This window comes from Archocentrus centrarchus, chromosome 3 (assembly GCF_007364275.1).
Source record: "Archocentrus centrarchus isolate MPI-CPG fArcCen1 chromosome 3, fArcCen1, whole genome shotgun sequence".
In the NCBI taxonomy this organism is placed as follows: domain Eukaryota; kingdom Metazoa; phylum Chordata; class Actinopteri; order Cichliformes; family Cichlidae; genus Archocentrus; species Archocentrus centrarchus.
Window position 1 is genome coordinate 28,486,008 of NC_044348.1, and position 25,210 is coordinate 28,511,217.

The 25,210-nt window shown below is 42.4% G+C and overlaps 1 protein-coding gene across 2 annotated transcripts in view; it reads right to left on the reverse strand.

Moving 5' to 3' along the window:
• Nucleotides 1-822: 822 nt before the first annotated feature.
• fto (FTO alpha-ketoglutarate dependent dioxygenase) overlaps nt 823-25,210 on the reverse strand; it is a 116,102-nt gene continuing 91,714 nt past the window's right edge. The window contains exons 9-10 of one of the 2 annotated variants that reach the window (XM_030726152.1): nt 2,994-3,134; nt 823-2,274 (exon numbers count right to left, since the gene is read on the reverse strand). In XM_030726152.1, the coding sequence (XP_030582012.1) occupies nt 2,268-2,274; nt 2,994-3,134 (148 nt within the window). In that variant the 3' untranslated portion in view covers nt 823-2,267. Of the gene's footprint in view, nt 2,275-2,989; nt 3,135-25,210 lie in introns of those variants that run through there. The other variant, XM_030726153.1, reaches the window with a different exon arrangement.

The window sequence follows — 25,210 nt, forward strand, 5'->3', positions numbered from 1 at the left end:
GATGGCCGGGCTCACAGTCTCCGCTCTAATTCATTTCAAAGGTGTTCTGTCAGGCTGAGGTCAGGACTCTGTGCAGGCCAGTCAAGTTCTTCCACACCAAACTCACTCATCCATGTCTTTATGGACCTGCTTTGTGCACTGGTGTGCAGTCATGTAGGAACAGGACGGGGCAATCCCCAAACTGTTCCCACAAAGTTGGGAGCATGAAATTGTCCAAAATGATTTGGTATGCTGAAGCATTAAGAGCTCCATTCACTGGAACTAAGGGGCCAAGCCCAACTCCTGAAGTGGCAGCGTGTTTTACACCACAACATCCAACGCTTTGCATTGTGCTTGGTGATGTAAGGCTTGGATGCAGCTGCTCGCCCATGGAAAGCCATTCCATGAAGCTCCCCATGCAGTGTTCTTGAGCTAATCTGAAGATCACGTGAACTTTGGAGGTCTGTAGCGATTAACTCTGCAGAAAGTTGGTGACCTCTGCGCACTACATGCCTCAGCATCAACAGTTGACTGTAGAATATTTAGTAGTGAGGAAATTTCACAACTGGACTTGTTGGACAGGTGGCATCCTATCACAGTACCACGTTGGGATTCACGGAGTTCCTGAGAGCGACTCATTCTTTCACAGATGTTTGTAGAAGCGGTCTGCACGTCTAGGTGCATGATTTTACACACCTGTGGCCATGAAACACCTGAATTCAATGATTTGCACAGGTGAGTGAATACTTTTGGCAATATAGTTTATATTTGTTATCCACCAGTAATTTAAAAAAAAAAATGAGAAGAATGCAGAACATTGGATAAAACACTGTTTTTTTTTTATTTACTGCCATTCCTATTGCTTCAGACAGACAAGCTGTGGCGCAGGGAGCACAGAGTGATTCAAACAAGTCAAAGCTACTGCCAATCTACAAACAAATCTCTCTGACAACAACAAACAACAAAGGCGCAGCAAAAGAAGAAGCAAGAAGAACAGCGTTTGGCAACCATTAACATCTTGGAAAAAACCTCAGAAGTAAAAAAAGGAGTGCATTCTGCATTTTTAATAGTAAACAGCATCTCTACTTCATCATGAACTAGATAGAGAAAGAAATCAAACGAGGAGGGCTGCTACACTGCTTTGACGTCGGCCCCCTTTTCCACCCTTTTTAGCTTTTTTGAAAGTGGATTTTGTCAGAAGTGCCGGATCTTTCTCTTGCTCTCTAGATGGCCTGCAGCATTACAGGGGAATGTGGTGCTCTACACACTTTAAGAGTAATTAAAAGCGATTGAACAGCTGTAATTATGAGAAACGGCGGTTGTGTTCCGGGTCATTCTATCAATGCTGCCTTTCATCAGAGCAGAAGCAGAGGGGCCCCGCTGCTAGTCTCTGTTTCTCCATATGCACATCTTCAAGAACAAACAACTGGCAGGCTGCCTACAGGCTCACACACTATCACATTCATACACACACGCCTTCATGTAGACATTTGGGAGAAAGAAGACTCTTATGCACACACACACACATACATACACACGCAGGCCCAACCACTGATCACATGGTTACATGCGCGCACGCGCACGCGCACACATACACACAGAGTTACACATTAATATGGCACAAGCACACCACTGCACCATAAACACTTGACAACATTCTTCATGTACTCCATTGGATAACATTCATAACAATCTTCTCATAATCTTTCTTTGGTCTTTTCTGGCTCGTTTCACTTCTTAACACAATAAAAGGGGCACTATACACAAGTGAAGAATGCAATAGCATGTGAGCAAAGTGTTTTCTTACCATTCTATACTGTATTATAACACTGTGTGACAAGTAGAAAGCATATATGTATGTACTGTACTAATGACTACTGAGAATGAGTCAATCCACTGATAAAAGCATGTCTGGGTTACATGAGATTAGGTAACAAAGTACACTGAAATAATAAATAGTAACACAATGTATGCTAACACTGAAATGCGGGTTCACGTATGTTTTGTTAGACCGTTGTGACACTAGTAGCTTGGTGCTAAGCATTGCGTTGTGAGCATGTTACTGAAGCACTATCCTGGTGGTCAGGTTTCCTTCCAGCAAATCCAGGTTGGGGTGACTGAGATGCTGGGGTCAGCTGGGGTAGTGGAGGGTGGAGTAGGGGGTGATGTAGACGGCCTAATCAAAAGGAAATCAATCTGGTCTGTCCCCTCAGCTAATGTGGGGAATCATTCAGAAAAGCTGGTGGGTCATTTTTTTTTTCTTGCTTTCTTGTTTCCTCTATCCATCTTTACATCCTGTTGGGAGAAAAATAAGAAATGGATAGTGGTCAAAATATATGTTTTGTGTTTTTATTAACAAATATTATGACTGAGTGCAAGATCTCATGTGAAATTAACTTGTGAATTAGATGCAATATCAGGTCCTGTCTGTGTCACATCAAAAGGCTGTAAATGTCTCCATGCAAAAATCAGTGGGACCTAGAACTGAGTATGCTTGGCTAATAGGAAGACCAATATTTATTACTAGAGCTTATGACAGGACTTGCTGAGCAGGTGTGCATATTTAAAGTGCTTAATGTATGACAGCACGTAAGGCGTCTATCTGTGCATGAAAAGGCAAAGCCAGACCAACCTTTTTTTTTTGGAGCGTGAGCTCCCAAAGCTGAAAACTAAAACTGAAATACCCGTGTCATTCAGAATAATGTATTTATTTTAAAGTAGCCATCTGGCTTACTTAATCATCTGGACAATTGTTTAGCCTGTTCTACATAGTGTGCATAATTTAGATTTCTATCTGCATTTGATGTTTTAGACTTTGGTCACACTGTTTATGTCAATTAATTATGTGTATTTATGTAAACCAATATTAAACGACAGCATTGTCCACAGTTCATCACAGTTGGGTAATGAATAAATAACTGAATCCCCTGCGATTAAATGTATCCTGCACAAGATAGATACATGTAATCAGTGTGTACATAACCACATTTCAACATGTCAAATCTTGGACTCACCTCCAGAGCAGGGACTCAACTCTGTTAATGATGTCGGCCAGATCAAAGGGCAGAGGCATGCTGGGGTCATCCACACCCCAAAAGGGACGGTCCACTGGGGCCTCCTCAGGGGGCAATGTCTGGGCCAGACTTGAGTGGCACCTGAGGCGACAGAACACAGGAAACAAACAAACCCATTAACTCCTCCCTCCCATTAAAAGCAAAAGGTAGACACTCATCACCATAAGATCGTGCCTCAGTTCACTCACAAATCTTTCATGTTTTTTTTTTCTTCTTCAATTTTGGCTAGTCTGTAGTCTAAACACTTTACTTTGTGTTTCTGCATCCTACTACAGCTTGCCAAAACCTTACATCCGAACGAAGCCTTCACCTGAAAATTTGATCATTTATGTTTAAAAGCCATTTGTCCTCAAAAAGAAGCTGATTCCCCAAAGCGTGAAATTTATATCCTAACATGAGTTAAGCAAGTGTACAAAAGAGACATCATACAGTTTTAATACAACTGTTTGTCTTTTCCCTACATATTGTTGAGGACATTTAAATGATGTATCTTTATGCAATTTGGTTTGAAAATGCTGAAATACTTGGAAACTCCTGAGCCAGTAAAAACTCATTGAACTGAATGGAGATGAGAAGAACAGAGATGTGACACATCAGTAAAGTGTTGCAACAGCATTAAGGTGATGGGAAACCATGATATCATGTATCATGATTAATGTCCCATTCATCTTACACACATACAGGCACACACAGCAGGATGCTTTCACAAGAACATCACTCTCTCTTGTTGCAATAATGACAGAGCAGTGAGAAATCTTGCCTCTTCATGTCACTGCGTGATTTTTGTATGATTAATAATCTGGGGTTAGCTGTAATTTCTACAGTGTTTGGAACCCCTACAGACCTTAGCCACATCTTTTGTTAGACCTGTGTAAATATTTACTGCTGTGACTCTGTGTTGCTCTCCGCTGTCATTGTAAATCTGCCCTCCCTCTGCTTCTTGACAGATGAGAGTGACCTCTGACCTGGAGGTGCAAGAGGGAGAGGTGGAGGATGGCATTTGTATGTTGCGTGTGTGTAGTCTGTCCTTGTGTGCTTGTGAATTGTGACCCAAGATTTCCTATCTACAGACACAGGACCAGTTGAAGTCTCAACTCAGTCATTATGCCAGGGTCTATCTTGTCATTTCTTTTTACCCTATCCACACCCTAAAAAAAACGCCCTCAAACAAACCCATAACGCCGACAAACACACAAACACACACAGCCACCACCACCTTGTGGTCAGAGACTGAAGGAGGGGGCACAGAGACATGAACAGAAGGCTATAGGGCTTGGTTATGGATGAGATGAAGAAATGTTAAAGTTGTTAGGGGGACAACTGGGGGTTGCCACAATTTGTGGTTATATATATATATTCACATGAGCCACTTAATGTTCAACTGGCCCTCTGCCTAAGTGCTGCATTTTGGTGCGGTTAGCCCTTTAAGGAGCTGCTGCATTATGGTGGTGAGGAGCAGCATTAACATCCACTGTCCAATATATCTTCAGTGCTCTGGATCAGGGCCTGATAATAGCATCTGTTAACATGCACTAAGTACCATTATGTAGCACATCACTTCATAAATAATACGATTAGGCGACCTTGGGGCTTTGCGACGAGCCGTGTGTTTAAATGTTCTCATCATTTATTTAGGGTGCGAATTAAAGGAAGCACCACTTCAGAGAAGGAGGAGGAGGAGGAGGAGGACATGGCTGGCATACGTATCTACAGAGTGAGCAAGTGCAAACTGACCCAGACAGCATGCAAGCACGCATGCACGCACGCACACATACATGCACACACGCACACACACACAAAGTGTGGTTCTGCTGACATCAGCTTGAGGACACCATAGACCAAGGGAACCCAGGCTTTTGATTTGGTGTGATTAAGTATTCATGCTGTAGAGCTATGAGAGAAAACACTTGCTTCTTCTCTGCTGCCCTGACTCATAATGAAAGGCTACATACCGTAAAAAGGAAAAACGACTAGCCGTCTTCAACAGAGATCCTGCATTTATTTGACAACAGATCTTGCAACATTAGCTGGCAAATAGAAGGTGCCTGGTTTACCAGAGATATAAAAGATATCAAGACTGGAAGACTATCAAAGATAATATAGTGTAGGTAATTCAGCACACACTTTTACATAGTCTATCACTGTTCACAGAGTACCGTCCCTTGACTGCTAAAATGGAACCAAACAAAAAGTCAATATCAAGCGAGGTGCTTTAAGCTCTCATGGGCTCTTGCTAGAAATTCTGTGTAAGCCACAGTGGCGTACAAACAAGGCTCACCAAAAGACTTTCCCATGGCAGAACAGTCCACCTTAAAGTTAAGGTCAAAGACAAAGAGGTGTGCATGTGCGTGTGAGGGTGTGGGTGGAGGAGGGAGAGAACGTGTTTGTGAGTCCAGGCTGTTCCAATGGATTAACCCCAGACAGATATGGGCCTAACTATCCCATCTGGCGCTCGGTCAAGAGAGATTGGCAATACAATCACTCATTTCAATTTGCCCTGAAACCTTATAGCCTGGCAGGCCCCCGCTCAAATGGTATGCTAATGTGAAAGGTATCTAGCATTCTATCGCCTCAATTCCACAGAGGCCTTTCCCTCCATGCAGCACAGTGCACTTGAACTGCGGCTGGGGTGGGAGCACCACGGCCCTTGCTGCAATAAGGGCTGGAGCCCCCTTTGCGCTCAAACTAACCACTTTAGCTAAAGTGAGTGTTAATTATGGACAGGCAAAGCAGTCAATAAAAGGTTAATGTAAAAGTCAAAGGATAAATTCCTTTAAGCATTGCATCATTCCACCATCTCTGCGACCAACACACTGCTCGCAGGTCTCCTAATCAATACGTTTTACTGTAATGCGCTCCCCATCGATCCCCCCCCCCCCCCCCCGCTCCATGGTCAGAGCTCCATCACTTGGTTAAAGAAAGGAAAGGGAGAAGGAGAGAGAGGGAGGTGAAAGAGAGAGAGAGAGAAAAAGAGTAAATAAAATGATTAACCTCGGTTTCACTTTGTTGTTTTCCTCTTAGATGCTCTCTGAAAGGCTTGTTAGAAGAGTGCGCGGTGGTCCAATATCATCACTGCCATCACCACCATCCCAATCAACTGCATCATCAGCCCACTCAATCTCTGGCCAGTGTGTAATTGTGTAGCAGTACACTCAACCAGGGCCATACATTAAAAGGCCCTCTGCTCTTAACAGGATGGAAATCCGCCTAATAGACAACATCAGTGCTTCCGACTCATGCAATTACACTGATAAATGCACAATTGTGTCAGGCCAAGTGAAAAAGTACCCAGAGAATGTAGATAGGAGACAACACTTATTGCATTATTTCTACAGAAGGTCATTTGTAATGACATGGGAACAGACAGCTTGGGCTCCTTGACTCGGGTCATCATCTTAGGAACTGTGAGATATATTTTCAAAACGTGTGAGAACTTGAAGTTATACTTTTCTTGTTTTTTTTTTTATTTCTTTGTTTTATCCTTAGCTAATAAAAACAGACGCAAGATTAAACAATAACATTAGCATGGGTGGTATACTGAGACTCATGATCAAAGTATGTGCCATGCCCTACACAATATGCTGGACCTAAAAATAAGGCTTTTGTAAAGGTAAAACGAACATTAATCAATCATCCATATCATTATCATCATGATCAAGGGAAGCAGCGTACCTCAAATCACCTGCTTTGCCTGATCTTCATCTGACTAGCAGTTCTGTGCAGGTGTGAATTTTTATGGTTTTGGCAGCCTATGTGCCCGATAGCTGAGAATGCAATCAAACAAGTCATGAAAAAACAGGCATGTGTCTCATAAATCAGCCTGCCCCTGAAGGTAAGGCATGCAATCAAGTCCCAAGGAGAGAGAAGAAAGAAAGAAGTATATTATCCATCTACATTCTGTATATGCAATATTGTGTAAGAAATGAGTGATTAAGCACATCTGTCTTTGTATGTGATTTGATACAGTATAATGGGCAGACATGCTCTCTGCGTTTTGCAAGGTACAAATGCAACACAAAGTTTGTGAAATATTTGGAATTCCCAGCATTTCTCATCAAACGTGTTGTGATCTTCCAAGTGATAATTATAGAAAAACAATCTCACTAAACTAATAACACACTGCTGTACCTTTCATGTCTCTGTTAAACACATTGAGCAATCACTTATGGAACAGGCTGGTAAAAGTAAACGAAGATTTGAATATAGCTGCATTTTTCTAAAAAAAGTCCAATTTTTTAAGTCATCTGTAGTCAAGGCTGAACTCAATGGAATATCTCTGAGGAGACTTGAAAATGGCTGTGAATCCACACACTCTATTCAATGTGGCTGAGCTTGAAAAAGTCTGCCAAGAAAAATTGGTGGAAATTTCCAACAAAAGGTTTGCTGAGCTTGCAGGTTGCAAGGAGACTTGAGGCTGTTACTGCCGCCAAAAGTACTTTATACAAGTACTAAGTGAAGGTTGTGCAAACTTATGCAAATGGGATATTTTGCCCTTTCATTTTAATGAATTAACAAAATATTCCAAAAACCTTTTCTGTAATGTAATTCTGGACTAGACTAATGAATAAAAGAAGAAAATAATCCATGTCAAGATGATTCTGAGATTCTGAAACATAAAATATAGAAAACTTTCCAAATGGACAGAATAGATAAGGCACCTCTATAACCAATATTATCAATCGCATCTCCTTAATTTTAACAACTGGCTCAACGTAGCTTTTGAAAAGCTACTGGCATGGGGGTTTACGTGTTTCCTTCACCTTGGACTGTCAACTATTACTTTCTGCCAAATGAAAACATAATAAAAAGCACATATTTTATTAGTTATTAGTTTACCGAGATTGTCTTTGTCTAAATTTTGTCTAAAAGATTAAGATCAGACAATACTTCTTTTTTTTCTTGGAAATTCTTTCTGTTAATGGTCTTGTGTAGAGGCCAGTATAACAGGGGCATAATTTTCAGAACAACATCCAACCTGTTAAGTGTCAGCCTTTAGATCTTAACATACACCACCCAGAACTCCAAGGAAGGGTCCTGTGAGCTCTGAGGGCTGTCCTCATTAGAGCCTGAACAGTGCCTTAGATCCCTAACCACCATCCTATTATCCCAATCACTGCCACATTCAGCGTTAAATGTAAAGTGGTGCAGAACGAGCCAGCCAGCCAGCCAGAAAGAAAGCGTGGGTAGGGCCGCGTCTTAACCGTTTCCTCAGGATCAATCAAATGCTATTGTGTCTGCAGACAGCTGCTGACTGTACACTTTGTGAATGTGTGAGGTGGGCAATTGTGGAGAGAGAAACAGAGAGGGAGGGGCATCATCAAATGCATGACATATGTTCCTTTCATTTTGATTCCCTCTAAGGAGCCTAGGCTAATAAAACTAACATCTGATGCACTCTTTTTCCCTTTAATTAATGGTTGCAGAAACCACGCAAAAATGCATGAGCAAAAAAAGGAGGGGTAGGAGACAAAGTGGGTGCCGCGTGGTCCTTTCAACATACCCACCCACTCACGTGCCACAATGGCTCTGCTGCTGCTGGGAACAATGATTCTGGCAGGAGACACGGGTACCTTCCTCAAACTCTGTGAGGTCTCCCTCTTGCCAGCTGCAGTCTGGGCTGTTCATTAAACCACATGAAACAAATAAGGCTCATTACTGGTATCCCCAGCCAGTTGGAAACACAGGACCATCGGCCCCTGTACTTTCAGTAGAGTTACTTGAAGTCAACAACAGAAACAGGGAAGTTTTGTTGTACCTGCATAGTCTCTACCTGCTTCACACCCTAATTGTTTGATGTGGCTTGGCCGGCAGCCACATCTAGGGCAGGGAGAACCAGATGTAACAGAAAAACACACACAGAGCTAGGTAGCCTCTAAACAGCCTTCATAATTGGCAGCAATAAAACACTATTGCAGTCTTGACGTGCAACAGAGGCAAGCCCCTGAACTACAGCTACTACTCTCAAAAACCAGGTGGATGTCCATTAGGTGCTTAACAGCGTAACAAATTACCAAACACCCTGGCCTGCTCTTTTTCCTCCTCGGGCTACGGGATGGAATGTGGTCTAATGTCAACACAGGCGCAAAATTTATGAGGAGACAACTATTGTTCAAATGCAAACAGGTTCTAATAAAAAAAAAAAAGAGGGAGGAAAAGGACAAACAGACGGGATCCTCCTGACCGTTTCTTTTCCGGCAAGGGTTGGAGAGACAGATCACCCCTTAAGGCTCTTGGGTTTGCATCCATTTGTGTGTCAATGTAAGAGAACATCACAGAGCGAGTGTGTGTGTGTGTGTGTGTGTGTGTGTGTGTGTGTGTGAATGTGTGAGAGAAAGAGAGAGAGATAGACAGCAAGAGAGGAAAAAAAGCTTATATATGTGTTGTGTGTGCTCAAGGTTGACGGGAGGAATGAGACGGGCTGAGGCTTTTGGCCTACTAGTCACCTATACTAGGTTACAAGGTTGTTCAGCAGAACAAGGAAACTAAAAAGATTAAAACAAACAAAAAATTAAAAAAAAATACCTCAAACCTCAAAGATAACACTAAGCAGGAACGGCGGCCTAGCTAAACACACGGACCAAAATGAGCTACACGTGGCTAAATACCAGGGTGAAACATTTCTGTGTATACATGCAAATCTAATTAGAAATGGCTCTGAAAAGACACTAAAAGTTTTTTCTTGATGATGCTGTTTATTTATAATGCTCAGAAGAGAAAATGGAGCAAAAAAGAGGACTTTGGTGCTGAGGGGTAAAGAGGTTAAAAGCCTGTGAGTGATTACACTTTTTCACAACTCTGCATCGAAAGGCTGTAAATCTGCTGTCAGGGAATACGGAAGATGGTTAATGTGGCATTGGGAGCAGTAACTGTTAGTTTTTCAGGGAAATGGCATACCGTTGCTGTGAAAACTTGTTGTGCTGAAAGTGATCTTGTAAAACAATCATTTTTAACCCTTATCCCTCCCTATCCTGCACTGCAAGCTCCCTCCCTCTTGGCCAAGCGTTTGTGCCTTGTGGGCATCATCTGAATGGTGCAATAAAGCTGATGATGAATGAGGCTTGCCTCAAAAGCAATACAGCTGGGCCATTGGACGATACCTGACCCCAGTCACATGATAAGTTTGTTTCAGCCTAGGCACAATTCCCACCTGTCTTCAGGTGACAATGGCAGGGTCAACTTAGCACAGCTAATTATAGCCTAATGTAATCTAAATTGCTTGGATACGAGTCATCCTTCTTGCTCTGGGGGACGTGGTGTTAAGTTCTGGAGTCTTTGTTTAGAGCAAAACTGTGAAATAGAAGTTTTTAAACAGTTGCACAACAGATATTGGGTTTCAGAAAAAAGAAACAGTGAATTTGCCGTCCTATTTAAACAAAGCATGGGAACAAACAAGCAACTTTTCAAGAGCAGGAGACATCTTTTGATAAATATCATTTTGTTAAAAGTGCATGCCAACTGTCACTTCACTGTTGACACAGCTTGCCACAATTGGATCGCATAATAAGCTTAGCAAACCAGTGATCATGAACACGCCCCACCGAAAACATCGTAAATCTTAAAACCCATAAATTGGAAAAGGCTATAATGTGACCGTCATCCAGAAGTTCTTGCAAAAACAAATAGCAAAATGTTGCTTTTTAATGCAGTACACATTAAAGCATTAAAAAGTAGAATTAATTTATAGAGCAAATATGCCTAACAGGTAGAATTCTTTTTTTGTGCAACCTTTAAAACAAACAAAGAAGTAGTACACAGTAGAAGATGATGTACACATTCCCACATGGGCATTACTCACTCTGTTTATAGTAGAGGAAGAACTAATTCCGAAAATGTCAGGCTGGGTATACAGTAACTAATGAGCTGCACTTTTCTAGATGCCTTTCTCCCACAGTAAGATCGAAAGTATGAAGAAAAAAAAAAATCCAAAACTCCGTAAAGTGTCTAATCCAAACATGAAAAAAGCCGCTAGTATTTGTATCACAGTATGTGAGTGTGTGTGCATTCGTGCATGCACATGTGTATACTGTGCATCCGTGCCAGAGGAGTGCTTTTTGCCAGGTGTTTGAACTTCTGCATCACCTGGTACTCCTGCTGCGTGAACACGAGTTTTGTTTCACCCTATTAAGTAAATAGTGTAATTAGAGGGACTCAGCATTTAAAACGTTGTGAACAGCCAGCAATTTGTTTGGAAGAGCAGCCAGGCTAGGCCCTGAGGCACTGCACAGAACAGGATGCAAAGGGTTCACACAGTGCAATACAATAGTGTGCATGTGTCTGGGTGGCAGTATGCAAGCACCTGTCTATGCAGATAAGTCGATGCATGCGTTTTAGGTGTGGGTATGAATCACTCATTGAAGTGTGTTCTGGGTGGCGTAAAAGAAGCGCTAAATAATATTCTATTTGTATTGACAATATCAGCACACAATGTAATAACTATCATGCTGGCAAAACTGAGAACTGTGTTTCACAGAACCCAACCCTTAGTCATAGTCTTAGCCAAAAAATAGAGATGTGATGTTCATTGTTCAGTCAGTCATAAAAAAAAAGAAAGAAAAAGGTAAAGTTGAAGGTAACAGGGGTTTAGGCCGTCTGCCACAAACACAACAAAAGTGACAAGCAGACTTCAGCATAATAAAAAGAGGGATTACAGCTGAAGTGGTAAGAGAGATCAAATTTATTAGTTTCCCCTCCTAATTAATGATTTTTTTCACTCCACAAACATCCCCACTGTATACCACCTATCCCAGCGAGGATGCTTCATACTAAATTCTCTGCTGTCACAGCTGATCCAGGGTCAGCTGTGGGGTGTAAGAGAGGGATAACCTCTTTCTGAGCCCCACAGACACCCAGATGGCTGTGAGGAAGCTCTGATCCAAAAACTAGCTTACAACTCAATCACTGTGGCCACATCTCCAAGTCCACAGTTTAACCCCCTCTGATGTCAGCCAAGGTCACAGATGCACACTTGAGAGGCAAAAAGAAGCCAGGAGTGAAGTGCTGCCAGAGTCGAAGGAATTAGATCCAGGCTGAGTGGCCCTCATCTGGCTAAGCCTGGTAAGTACCAAGACTAACAGGCTGAGGCACGGTGGTTTGGGCTTGCAGACACACAGACACACAAACACACACACACACACACACACACACACACACACACTCGCGCGTGCACACACACACTCGCGCGCGCGCACACACACACTCGCGCGCGCACACACCCATGCTTCTAAGCTTGCGCGCAAATGGACACACATAAATAAGGAGGTAAACACACACTGACATAGTCTCACACACACACACACACACGCACACACACGGAAGGACTCAGAGGGCTACAGATGGTGTGCCCTGGGCCTGGTGACTGGGGCTCTGATTGAGCTAGTTTTAGATCCAGTGTGGAAGCTGCCACAGCACACAGGGCTCAGAGGTTGGAAACGAAGACAAAGAACAGCGGAAAGAGTGAATGAGAGGAAGAGAAGAGAGGGTGGGGCCTAAATCCTTTCCCCACATGGGGGCTCCCAACATTTTTAGTACAACAGCAACATGTCACTGTCCATTCGTGTCCTTGCCCTTGTGCCCATGTGCTACCCCTGTGTATCCACGTAACGCCTGCCAGTGCAAGCACACATGCCAAAAACACACAGACACCAACATACACACACACACACACACACACTGGGAGCCAGCGGCCACTTCAGCTGTAATTCCGCCTGACTTCCGCTGTCTGACTGGCAGGAGACAGGGAGGGTGAGGACAACAAGCTGTGAATACGGGAAGAGACAGAAAATCATTGAGAACCTTGCCTTTATGAATCTTTGATGAGAAAGAGTGGGGGTTTGTGAGGGCTTTGCCTCTGGTTAAATCAGAGCATAGTGTGTGTGGTGTGTGTATGACTGCCAACAGAGGTTGAGATAAACAGGGCCTGGACTAGGCCCAGACAACTACAAACCCCACAGTCAGAAACATTTGTCCCTGCAATTAGTCCCTGTCCTCCCCATTCATGTTGCAGGTAAGTGGTATTGATAAGTAGAAAAAAAAAGTTGCAGCTATGAGTACCTAAGAGCCAAAAGTGGAAGGTTAAAAAAGACCAGGAGTTCTTTGTGTGCAAGTCATATTCCAATATGTAGCACCTCCACAATTTTACCTCAGATTAATTTATCAATCAATCTCTATACAGGTGGTTGACACAATAACAATAACAGTTTGGGTGCTTCGCCATGATTTTTTTAAATTAGACATATTTCAGTAAAAATTCAATCAAAGGTCAGTAAAATGTTTTATGATTCTACTGGTTATTTTATTATTTATTCATTTTGTTTAAAATACAGTATTCGACTTGTTACATTTGACAGCTTTTGCTATGTCTTGACAAACTGCTGCAACACATCGGAGTGATGTGATAAGGCAGTAAAATTCAAACAGCGCCAAAGTACCAGAAAAGATTTTGTAGTCAAAAAAAAAAAAAAATTACCATTCAAAATTATTGACATCCTTTATGATGCCTGTTCCATTCAATCACATTCTGCATGCAACCCTCAGCTACTGACATTGCTGGTAAAAGGCTCCATTTCTCATCCAACAGAGAACCAGTTTACCACATACAGTACTAACAGGTCTGTCTCTCTGCCATGATAAATGACACGCAACTATGCACAAGAAGAAAAACAAACAATATGACAAACTGGTATTTTGTTGTCCTACACTGCAGTTTTCCGATTAACAATGATAAAGCATGTTGCAATGTCTTGTAAGGACATTCTGGCTTACGATGCGTGGGAAGTTGTATTTCACCCACACCCTTGTGGCGTTCCTTCTCTTCGCCGTTCTTTGTTTTACCTTCACACCTGTTCTGACTTCGGACACATGAAAAGCTGATGACTCAGAGGAGGTTGTTTTAATTAAAAATACAAGACGTGTTACAACAACCATCCCTCACATCTCAAACAGCTTTTTAATTGATGTCAAGCAGGTGCCAATTTTTTTTTTCCTCAACATGAGTTAGGTTATGTTACGAAACAAGCAGAGCGGCATAGTAGCTTTATCTCATCTGCCACCTGTGACAGCTCAGAATTCAGATTCCTCTAGGAAGCTCGGCTCATGTTAATGTGTCACCGATGAAGCCTTTTGAAGACTTGATTCATCCATCTGTCAGTGAGCACTGAGGTGCTGCAGACTGACTTCCGATCACATAAGAACTTGGCAATGAGATGAACTGTCTTACGCTGATCAAGAGTTGCCTTGGTTCCCATCTAAATCTGTCAGGTTCAAACCTTACACTTTGCTGCACATGTTGATCACATATACCAAAGTACAGGCACAATTTCAAGCTACGGTTTGGACTAATCTACTTTAGGCCTGAATTAACACAGAATTTGTACTTTCTGGGATCCTCAGATGAAGGCAGATGGATTGACAACTCAAGTGTCTTTTCTCACAGCTTGTAGACCTGCCACAGATTTGAACTCATGGCTTCCTACAGCCTCAGGAGAAGACAACAGAGAAATGCCAGTTTTGGGTTGGGTCATTTATGGGAAGAGTATGAGTCTCACAGTGCCCCCTGATGGTTCATACCTGCTTTATGCCACGGATCAGCAGTATCAGTAGAAAAAAAAATAATTCTAAGGGAACATCAACTGACATCAAATGGAACCAGTGTCCAGGATTTGTTTGCAGGCAAAGGCAGGTGAAAAGAGCAGTACTTAGCAGAGCAGCTAACCTGTGGTCTTATCTAGTGGACAAATCAATAGCAGTGTCTGAGAGCAAAGCAGAGTGTGCTGGGAGGAAGCTAGAGGGGCTACCCCTGGCCTGCTGCCCCCAAGGTCCCTCCAGGGGGGTACCTGCCTGTCTCTTCACCCTCCATCTCTTCTGCATCAGTGCTCCCATCCTGTGACTACTTGATCACAAAGACATATGCACAACAATGTATACTCTGAAACAGGCATCCAGTGACATATTATTTACACTATCTACACAGGAAGGAGGGTTGGGGGCAGCAGCAGGGAATCCATAATCCATGTATAAGAGCATATACAAGCATATTCAAACATTGGAAGGAAAGGAAAAGAAAGGGGAAAAGAAGGAAAAGGGGAAAAAACGTGCACACATGAGATTCAAGTGCACACGCTGTTTGTCCCCTGATAACCTATAGTACATGGACCCCAAGATGGACAACCTTACAAATGGCTTCCCATTGCAGTGGTCTTTCACACAAGAGGGCAGAGGAAGCTGTTCCTAATGCACAACAGAACGCCTCCTCCCACCTGACCAAAAGCCCTGGAGAACAGCCCAGCGGTACTCCTTCAAACTGCAAGAATAGAATTCTCTAAAAACAGGGACCTTTCTCATCATTCCTCCTCCAGTTGCTGCTGCCTACTTACTTTCAATCACAGTTAACATCACAGAACATGAAGTGGAGGGATGGGAGGAGGCAAAACACAAGCCTGCTGCACAATGCACTTGTCTGGCAGCTGCTTGGTCTGACATTTGAGGCCATAGGGACCTTGTTGAAAGAGCAGATGCTCACTGATGTACAGGCACAGGAACATGGCAACTACACAAGTGGCTGAAGCTGAAAAAAATCTGCACAAACATATGATAGAAAAGTACAAGTGGGAAAGCTGAAGATGACAGACTCACACAGAGATGTGTGTAACAAGAGTGTAAAAAAAAAAAAAAAGACAGCGAATACACAAGTGGACAGTGGCAGGCATACATCATATACAAGAAGTAAACAGTGAATAAAATACATACATAAATACACACACAGACACATTTTATAGTAAAAATAGGTTAAATTATTAAGTCCCTAGATCATAACTGACTGTGTTAGGCAGTAAGGCATTTGCTTCTCAATAACAAGGTAAGCAGTTCCGCTCACATTTTATTCATTTGGTTTTAATTTTTGGCCCACCGTCATCAGAAATTAAGCTGATATTCCAGACTGATCTATGTGTTATGTACCATACGGCGTTAGGTAACAGTACCTGATTCAAATTTACTGGAAGGGACGGAATTCAGGGGCTACGGCTGAAAGAAAGGCACGAAAAAACAAGTTCATCAGGAGCTAAAAGAAAAAGAAACAGCAAATAAGGAGTGAGGGTAAGATGAGACAGGGGAAAAAAAAAACAGATAGAAACAAAGAAAGAAACACAAGACACAGAATACAAAGTGAGAGAGGTACAGAACAGGCAACATCATGGTGCATCTCCGGCACAGATAAATTAGTTTCCGCAGAGGACCGCAGGCAGCATTATGGAAATGGGTGGCTGGCAGCTTCTTTGGCTGACTGTAAACAGGATCTTGATAAGGCATATAGCCTCTGGTTAGGCCCTTGGAGTCTGGCATCATCATGGTGCTGTGTTGAACTGCAATACTCCCACGGTCCTCCTCCTTCTATCTATCTGGTTCCTTTACCAACCTGCCCAAACTCCAATCGTGAGTAATTTATGAAGTGGGGTGGGGGCGGTTGCGGAAGCGATGCGCACACACATCCTGACACCAAATACATGACATGTTCCACATGTCTTCTCACAAAACTACAAAGAGCTCTTTTGTCTCTACAAAGAAAAGAAACATTAAGAAGTAATTCAGAGTGCTTGCATCACTTTGTGAACTGTGGTGAACCAGGTAGTTAACAGCAACCCAGGTTTAAAGGCTGAACTGGAATTAAAGTATCTCGCTGTGCCAATGGCTAGCTTTGGTCCTAATTAAGCTGTTCATTCAAGGAATATGACATTATCTGGCAGAACTGTCCTGGTTATCTGGCAGCACTGTCCTCTGGTTATGGCAGGCCACAATTGTGATACACTGCCAAATAATTGGAAGAAATGCAGGCCAAATGACAAGCCAGGAGTTATGGGATTTAGCCATACAAGAGATCACAGTCTGACTGATTGTTGTTTTTTTCCAATTAGTATGACACACTTTTTTTTTTTTTTTTTTTAAATTACTTCAATAGTGGACATCCAACAAAAAAAGCAGAAGTTACCATTGAAATGTCATCACCGTAAATGTTGTTTGCATGGGTGTCAGCCCTAGATGTGCAAGAGAGTCTCTACTGTTCTTTTTCCGGTAGCCGGCACAGGTCTTTCTCTTTCCTCTTCCTAGCAGCTGTAACTGGCACAATTAGGCCTACATTGTCTTTTCCATTCTGCAAAACAAAGTGTAGTGGTGCAATGCATGGTCTGACACAAAAGTAAACAACTTCATCTTGCGTCTGAAATATGTGTCACAGTGATTGTGCAGAGCTGCCCATCGACACAGTCATGTTGGGTTGAAGGAGCATAGCCTAATTAATGTGGGAGAGAGACTGAGAGAGAGTAAAAGGGAGAGAAACTCTCTCTTCCACTGTTCTCCTTCAAACAAACACTTCCTATGGGACCCCATTGTTTGGACTGAGGCATCCTGGGTAGCCTTATTTACAGATTTTAATTGCTCTGGTGATCTGTGGGTAAAACACCCTGTTGTAATCACCCCACAATAGAATTGTTACTCTTTCTGACAACTGTAATAAAATGCTCTACAGCGTCCAGGGGAAAACAAGGAGAAAGGAAAACGAGAAGAGAAGGGCAGTGAAAAAGAGACACAGACGGAAGGGGGAAAAAAAAAGAAAGAAAGAAAACTGGAAACATGGTGAAAAAAAATAAATTAGGAGAAAATATTTTGGATGCAAATTTTCTTAGCGAGAGGAACTAATCCGAGCAGGCGGGAAGCAGGGATGAGGATGGGACTGTTGTCCAAGGAAATGATTGCTCTCACACCTCAAAGTGACAACCATGAGAAGCTCACCATTCCTGGACCTCCAAAGCGGAACCACAGAGGAGACATCCGCGGCAACCATCACACAACACACACGCACCTATACACCGACAGATTGGGAATGAGGAGGTAGGTCACCTACAGAAAGAGATTAGTGTCACCAGGCAGAGGTATGAACACGGGACCGTCAGTGGCAGCTGTCCTTGGGAGGAGCTGCCGCAGCCAGCTCATGTACTCTCTCATGTATTCTCATACTTTATTCCAAGTGCTGGTAAAGCACAACCTGAAGTTAAGACCGGAAATTAAACAAAATGTACTGGGATGAAATCAGCCTCATTACATGAAATAAACAAATGTATAATCTAATGCAATAGAATATTAATGGCTCTGAAATAAACTGTAGTTTACTTGAAATGTTCTGCCGTTTGTATTCTCTCAACTGCAGTACTACAGCTACTATAGTTGTAGTAGTTATAGAGGGTATACATTCTGCATAAAATATACTGGAGGTTTATATTATTTGGTATTCAGTTACGGAAGAACAAAAACATTATACGTACTTACAAAGTAACAACATAGAATCCATTACATTAAAAACCGCATCCTCAGTACTTATTACACTGTAATAATATCTGACATACCATCAAAACCTGTAAACCACAAAATTAGATTTTCAAATGTTTTAAGATTGCAGTATTTATTACAATATTATTTTATTTATTATTAGAATTTAAAGACAATAAATAAGTAAAATTAAACTTGACATGTACCAACACTATTAATCTTTAACTGCATAGAATAACGGTTTAAATAGTCATATATCATTATGTATAGCTCATAAAAATATAATAACACTCTACTGCGTTCATTTCTACTCAAAAGAAGAGCAGCAGCTTCTCTACTCTGTGAAAAAAAGCCTGTTTTACTTAAGTGAGTCCAAGCCTATCCTATTATTATGCCTGCTGATAAAGGTAATACAAACATCCAGTGCATCAAAGGTCCATAAAATATTAAAAAGCCAATCAGCTGGCAATTATTCTCTTTAATCTCCTGGAGGCAGCCAATAGCAACGTGCCTCTGGTGGTGATGGCCTGGAAGGGATTCTTGCCTTCAGTTCTGCACATTTCTCAATCCTAACACTTTGCATTATGCTCAGCTCATGATAAAATAAAGTACAAGAAAACTTTCTTAGCTGTTTCACTTTTTCTTATTTGCTTCAAGACACCGTTTGGTGTAATGATACTATTAAAGCCAGATAAATCAATTTCCCTTTGTTTCTCCTCAACTATAGATCACCTAAAGACATTTCAGCTGGACATGAAGACACTGTTTACATTATGCTCCAAAGGAACTGATCAATTGCTCATTTACAGCTACAAGATGTGGTACCATGGTGTTTAGTGAAGGTAATGCTTATTGTATTGTCATCAGAGCTCGAGACTGCTGAGTATGTGACACTGACATCCAAGTATCAATGCCCCTTTAAAATTCCAATATGTATTGATTTATCACAACAGCTGCAGATCCAGTTACAAAAATCACTTAATACATTATTTTATGCTGCAAATGCAACATGAAAATAGAAAAAATGATGACTAGCCTTCCAAAATTCTCCTGTCTGTGCTTCTTCAGCATGTCACCACAAATTCCTCAAAACACTATATGTCAAGATTCACTAGAGGCAATCTAAAAAAGACAAGGATCAGAAGTGGGGAAACTATGGACCATTGGTCTACTTGATGTGCTGCGCCCGTTGCTGTGGCTATTTCCAGCCGTTTCACTCCTGTCACTTGTGTCCTCACAAACACCAACTTCTTCCCCATTCCAATCAATAGGTTTGTGGAGACGTTCAATGCCACAGACTCTCCCCTGATCTTAATTAGAGAAACACATCAGATACAAACGACAGCGCAAATCAATCAACAAGTAGATGGTGATGGGACTGGGGGTCATAAACAGAGACAACTTTTTGGTTCCTTGACAAGAATTTAAAAATCATAATCCTAAAGTTGAACTAAACAGCTTTTAGATCTCATACAAAATGTAAACCGCTCCATGCCAGGGTTTTCACTGGATTGCAAATTAGTCAGAAACTTGCACAACATAATTACCAAACAGAGTTTCTAAATGCGCTGATGAAATATAGATGGGAAGAGATTCTATTCAGTCCCTCTCTGACTCCTCCACCCAACGCTCTTTCCTTTCCTCTTCATCTCCATTTTCCACTCCATCTCTTCCCTACTCTGTGATAGCAAATGGATTCATGGTGGCGTAAAGGCAGAAACAGGCTGACAGGCTCCTTAGCTGCATGGTTGACTGTATAACTGGCAACATTAGTGAACACCTACACCCAAGGAGCCCGTCAAAGACAAGGATATGTAGTGTGGCTTTTAGGAAAACGCACGTGTGCATACACACGGCCACAAACAGATACAGCTATGTGCCAAATGTTAGGACGCACAATCATTTTAATGGCACGTGTGCATGCATGTTAACACACAATGAAATGTTGACGGCACACACATGCGCACACAAATACCACTAAGGGAGTCAATAGTGGTGATTTTCCTTGTCAGCTCCTCAGCAGCCACTGGTTTAAAGAGACATCAATCTGTGATGTCAGCACTTACCTAATGAACCCTCTCAGATCGATGGGAGCGCTGGTCTGCTACACAGTCCGCCTTCACTGCCTGGCCTGTTTTTATGTACACTCAGACTCTTTTGGGATCCATGTTGGACTAGGCCAAAATATGTCCAGGTGTGTGCGTGTCCATGTGCGAATGGCGTGTATAACACTTGAGAAAAAAATGTGCTGATAAACCATTTATTCTGTGTGTGCATATACAACAGTGAAATCTAATGGCACTGATACAGGTGCTTGTATATGTGTTTGTTTGTAAATGTAACAGCACACCTTTGTAATAACATGATTACTTGCATTCTTACTGCACTTTCACTCTCTGCATTTCTGTCATCTTTGTCCTATTATTTGCTGAGCCATGTGCGTGACTGTGTGTGAATATAGATGTCCTAGCACTTTTTTAGTGTTTACGCAGCATGCGTATGCTAAGCACTACCATCGCACTTTTCAAGTGTTTCTCTCTGCATGTCCTGAACTGAAATAAAACTCTAAATATGTTTGACGACACCTAAATAACTGTGTAAACTGATCAAATAAATAGATTGCTTTGGTTGATTGAATACATGCGCAGTAGTCTTTGTCTGTTCAGCAAACACATGTCAGATACAGATCAGCACCTGGCCACCTCTGTACCTATAAACCCGTACTGATGTCGCTTCTTTTCTCCCGAAATGCATCAGTTTATAAGCCGAATAGCGATGGCAATGGCCGTGGAGGTGGCAGCAGCTTCAGATGCTGTACAATTAGATTAGTTCCATTTCCTTTGATCGCCCTCACCACGTCCCATCTTGCATGTGACACTTCAAATGCAGGAGCCTTCCTGTGCCACTTAATTGACCAGAATAAACATATTATATTGTGATAAGTGTTGCGATTGTAACAAATTGTACGGCGTGACTGACACAAATCATGGCATTAGCCTTGCCTCTCTTATCGGCGGCCTCCTCGTGCTTTTTCAATAAACAATCTAGTAGACGAAAAAAAAGAGAAAAAAAAGAAGAGAGAAAGGCAGAGCAAGGGGGAGAGCAAAGCAGAGAGGGAGGGATTGATGGCGAGCGAGGCAAATGGGAGCGCTGTGGCCATGATCTAACGTTTACCCACTTAACCATTCAAAAAGTCATCTTCTTCCATCAGCGCCTCACTCGGCGCTGCATGGGAAACATTATCTTTCCATAGGAGCCATCATTCACAGATGGCTTCCCCATTCTCAGCAGCCTGCCACCATGCATTTCCAATACTGGATAATGTTTGTGTGTGTGTACTTTAGTGTATGGACTAGATGCCTACTGGTATGAGCTTGTGAATGGCGTAGTAAATTTTCGAGGAGAAGAAAAACAAAGAGAAAAAAGAATATGTACCTAATTTTTTTTATATATATTCAAATTATTGTGTGTAACTGTGAACACAGAGCTTTGAAGTTAGAGAGGAAAGAGGTGAACTGAGGGGGGTATGAGGCGGGGAGGATGTGGGAGAGGCTGACATGTTAATCAGTGAATCAGCATCCATCCACTAATGTGTGCCAGTGTAAATAAGGCCCTCATCTCCCTCCGTCACATACGCCGGCTTTCCAGACCATTAGGCCCGAGCTGGCTGGCTGAGGCAGCCCGCCACTCGCTGGAGACTCATTTACGTGTCTATAGGCATCTGTGGCTGGTGATAGGGAACCCACGTGAAATTAATGGGACTATGGGTGCTGCCAGCCAGCCAGCTCTCCTGCACCCGCACGCACACACACAGACTTGGACCCGCACACATGCAGTGGTTTTTATGCATGCTGGGTAAACTAACCTTTGCAGTAAAGATTTAGCAGCTTTATTAGTTTAGGAAATGGCTGTAATTAAGGATAATTCATAATGGCTGCTTCTCCCCTCTCCACGGCATTAAAAGGGGGTCGGCCTAATTTAGCTTGCTTTCATTGTATACCAGGGCAGTAAAATGGGTGGAGTGAAGGAACACATAGACATGGACAGCAGAATACAAAGGCACAGAAATCTCTTCAAGGCTCCAATATAGCGCATGATCAACATGCAAGATACATTAACAGTAAAATATCCAAAACTCACATCATTCATGAGAATATCAAAAACCGTGTGGTTTCTGAATGATGGTTATCTGTAGGGTTAGGGGCTTTAATTCATAAGCAATGTGTTATCGTTTACAAATAGAAAAATAGTGGATCGCTTGATATTTAATATTCAATTAACAACAGCAACAGAGAGCAGATCTTTTGCAATAACAAATGACATGACACAAACTTTAGTACCTCTAAATCATGACAAGATAGGGCTCTCTGAACCAAAATGAGACACCAAGGTCTCAGTGCCTGAGAAACACGGGGTTGGCCAGATCTCAGCTCCAGAGAAGAGATGTGCATCTGGGCTGAGCTCACCTCCTTTCCTCTTTCCCCCACAGGAGGTGAGGCACGAAACCAGAGGACAGGATCAATAAGTCCACAGATCCTGCCAGTTCCTCTCCATCATTACCACTGATGAATAATAGAGGACAGTCCCAACCGCCTGAAGATTCTTGTTGTCTCTGAACGTGCAAACAGAAAGGAACTGACATAAAAACAGATATGAAAAGAGGATAAGCTAATGGAAAAATATAAATCAGTCAAGTTCAATTTGTTGTCAAAACAACTGCTAAATAACTTAATCCAACAGGATAGATGTAAGATGTTGGAGCATTTTTGTACAACATGCCCAACTCTCACGGATCACAAAGAAGGAAAGTAGTCTCTATGCCCTCTCAAAATAAGGTAATATCTGAGAAACTGAAAAGGGAAGAACAACTGTCCAAGTTCTGTAAGGCAGAGCATCACCCTCTGATCACTCCTCTCCTCATATCCTACAGCACACCTTCTGCCTTTTGCCATTTTTGTGCAGGAAGAAGGAGCACTGAGACACTGACCATCAGCTTTAAAGTAAAAAAGGTAGCTGCTTTAAGCCAAATCAATTATGAAGTAGTAACCTGTCCAAAATGTGATTTCCACACTGTCCGCTGCATCTTTCACACATTATCGATTACCTTAGCTTGTAACATTTTCTGTTAATTCTGTTCACCCACACAAAATCTATATGTGTGCATTTCAAAGCAGGCATCTGAGCCGAGCATGGGCTGCCTCAGCTCTGCTGGCCAGACAATCACTGTCAATCTACCTAATGACCAAGTGTCTGCTGATGCATGCTAGTGAAGTGGGGGAGAGTCTCTGGGTGCAACATGAAGCAGAATGGAGACCATCCCCTGCTTCTCAAAGTGTTGAAAGGGTATGTAAACCCTCCTGCTGGAGCTTCCCCAATGCTTCTCACTTTCCTCTGTAACTTTAGTTCGATCAAAGAGAATAGGGCCCTTAAATAAAAGTAGTACAGATCAACTAGGGTTGGGGAAAGTCACATAAGGATGCAAAGGGAAAGTTGAATACTAGAGTATTCTGTCAGAGTAGGATTCCTTGGCCAAGGAGTGTGTGTTTTAACAATGAATGGTGCAAGAAAATCCTCCCCGAAGGTTGTGGTTAGTGAGGAAAGAGCAAAGGATGAGTAGAGTGCAGAAAGTTGCAGGACATCACAGCCTGATGTTCCTACTGTTAAACCCTGCCCCTCTTCATTTCTGCGAGCACTATCGCACCCTGTCCGGTACATCAGCCTGAGGATGTAGGAGATTGAATCAGACCTGCCGGTTCGCTGGCCATTTCAGCAGCAAAATAAATGACAAGGCAAGTGCTGGTGAAGAGGGAAAAGCACGGCCCAAAGGTGTGACCCCACTGATGAGATGAGAGACAGTCCAGACCTGCCAGACGCACTATTAGAATGTGAGACAGAGATGGGAGATGGAGAGAAAGGAAGAGATAGTGGGAGCCTGGTGTCACTTTATCAAATTCTTCCCTGGCACATGGTAACAGAGGTCAGGAGAAGAAAAGCATGGGGGCAGAGTGTAAAGCTGAGTGAAAACACAGTGCTCCTCTAATACCTTTCATAAAGAGAAAAGCCTCCTCATCCGCCAGCCATGATTAAATATAACCTGAGTGCTGAAAAACTAACCCCCACTACCCTGCCCAGGCCTAAGTTTGTGCGTGTATTTGTGTGTTCACGTGTACACTTGCGGGGTGAGGAGGGTAAAAGCAATTTGCGGAGAACTTGTTGGGTGAGTGGAGTGTATGTTTTAGTGGCATCGAGGGGGAAGTGGAGAGAGGACAAGATGCTTGATGTGCACCTCCTGGCCTGCAGCTTCCTGACATCAGCCAGGCAATGGTTAATGTGTTAGATTCCTCTATCACTGAAATTAATGCTGTCATCAGCAGCTGGAGTTAAAGTGAGATGATGTAGCTTCAGTGGTCACTGTGGCCACACGTGGCAACTACAGAATAATGGCATCCTGTAGTTGCCATGGATTCTCTTGAATCCACTGCTCTAAAGATGGCGCTGTGTTACACCGAGCCCTTCCATTATTCTTTTTCTATCTGAGCTGTGATTTACAACATGAGATAATTTCCAATCCTGTTGATTTTTTAAACATTTTATTATCTGATAATGAAAATGTCTAGAAACGTTTGAGTCAGCAAAAAGGGACATCTAGACAATGTTCGCTAATGTTAGCTAGCATTAGTTACTATGAGCTACTACTAATACCAGACCAAGTAAGACTCTAGTAGCAAGGGTGTTAAGACTGTTTGTTTGTTCGGTTCTAAATTGAACTTCTCATTGGAAAAAGAAATATTAGCCGATTTCTTCTAAGGAAAGTTTATATAGTTTGGGTACACATACGTAGC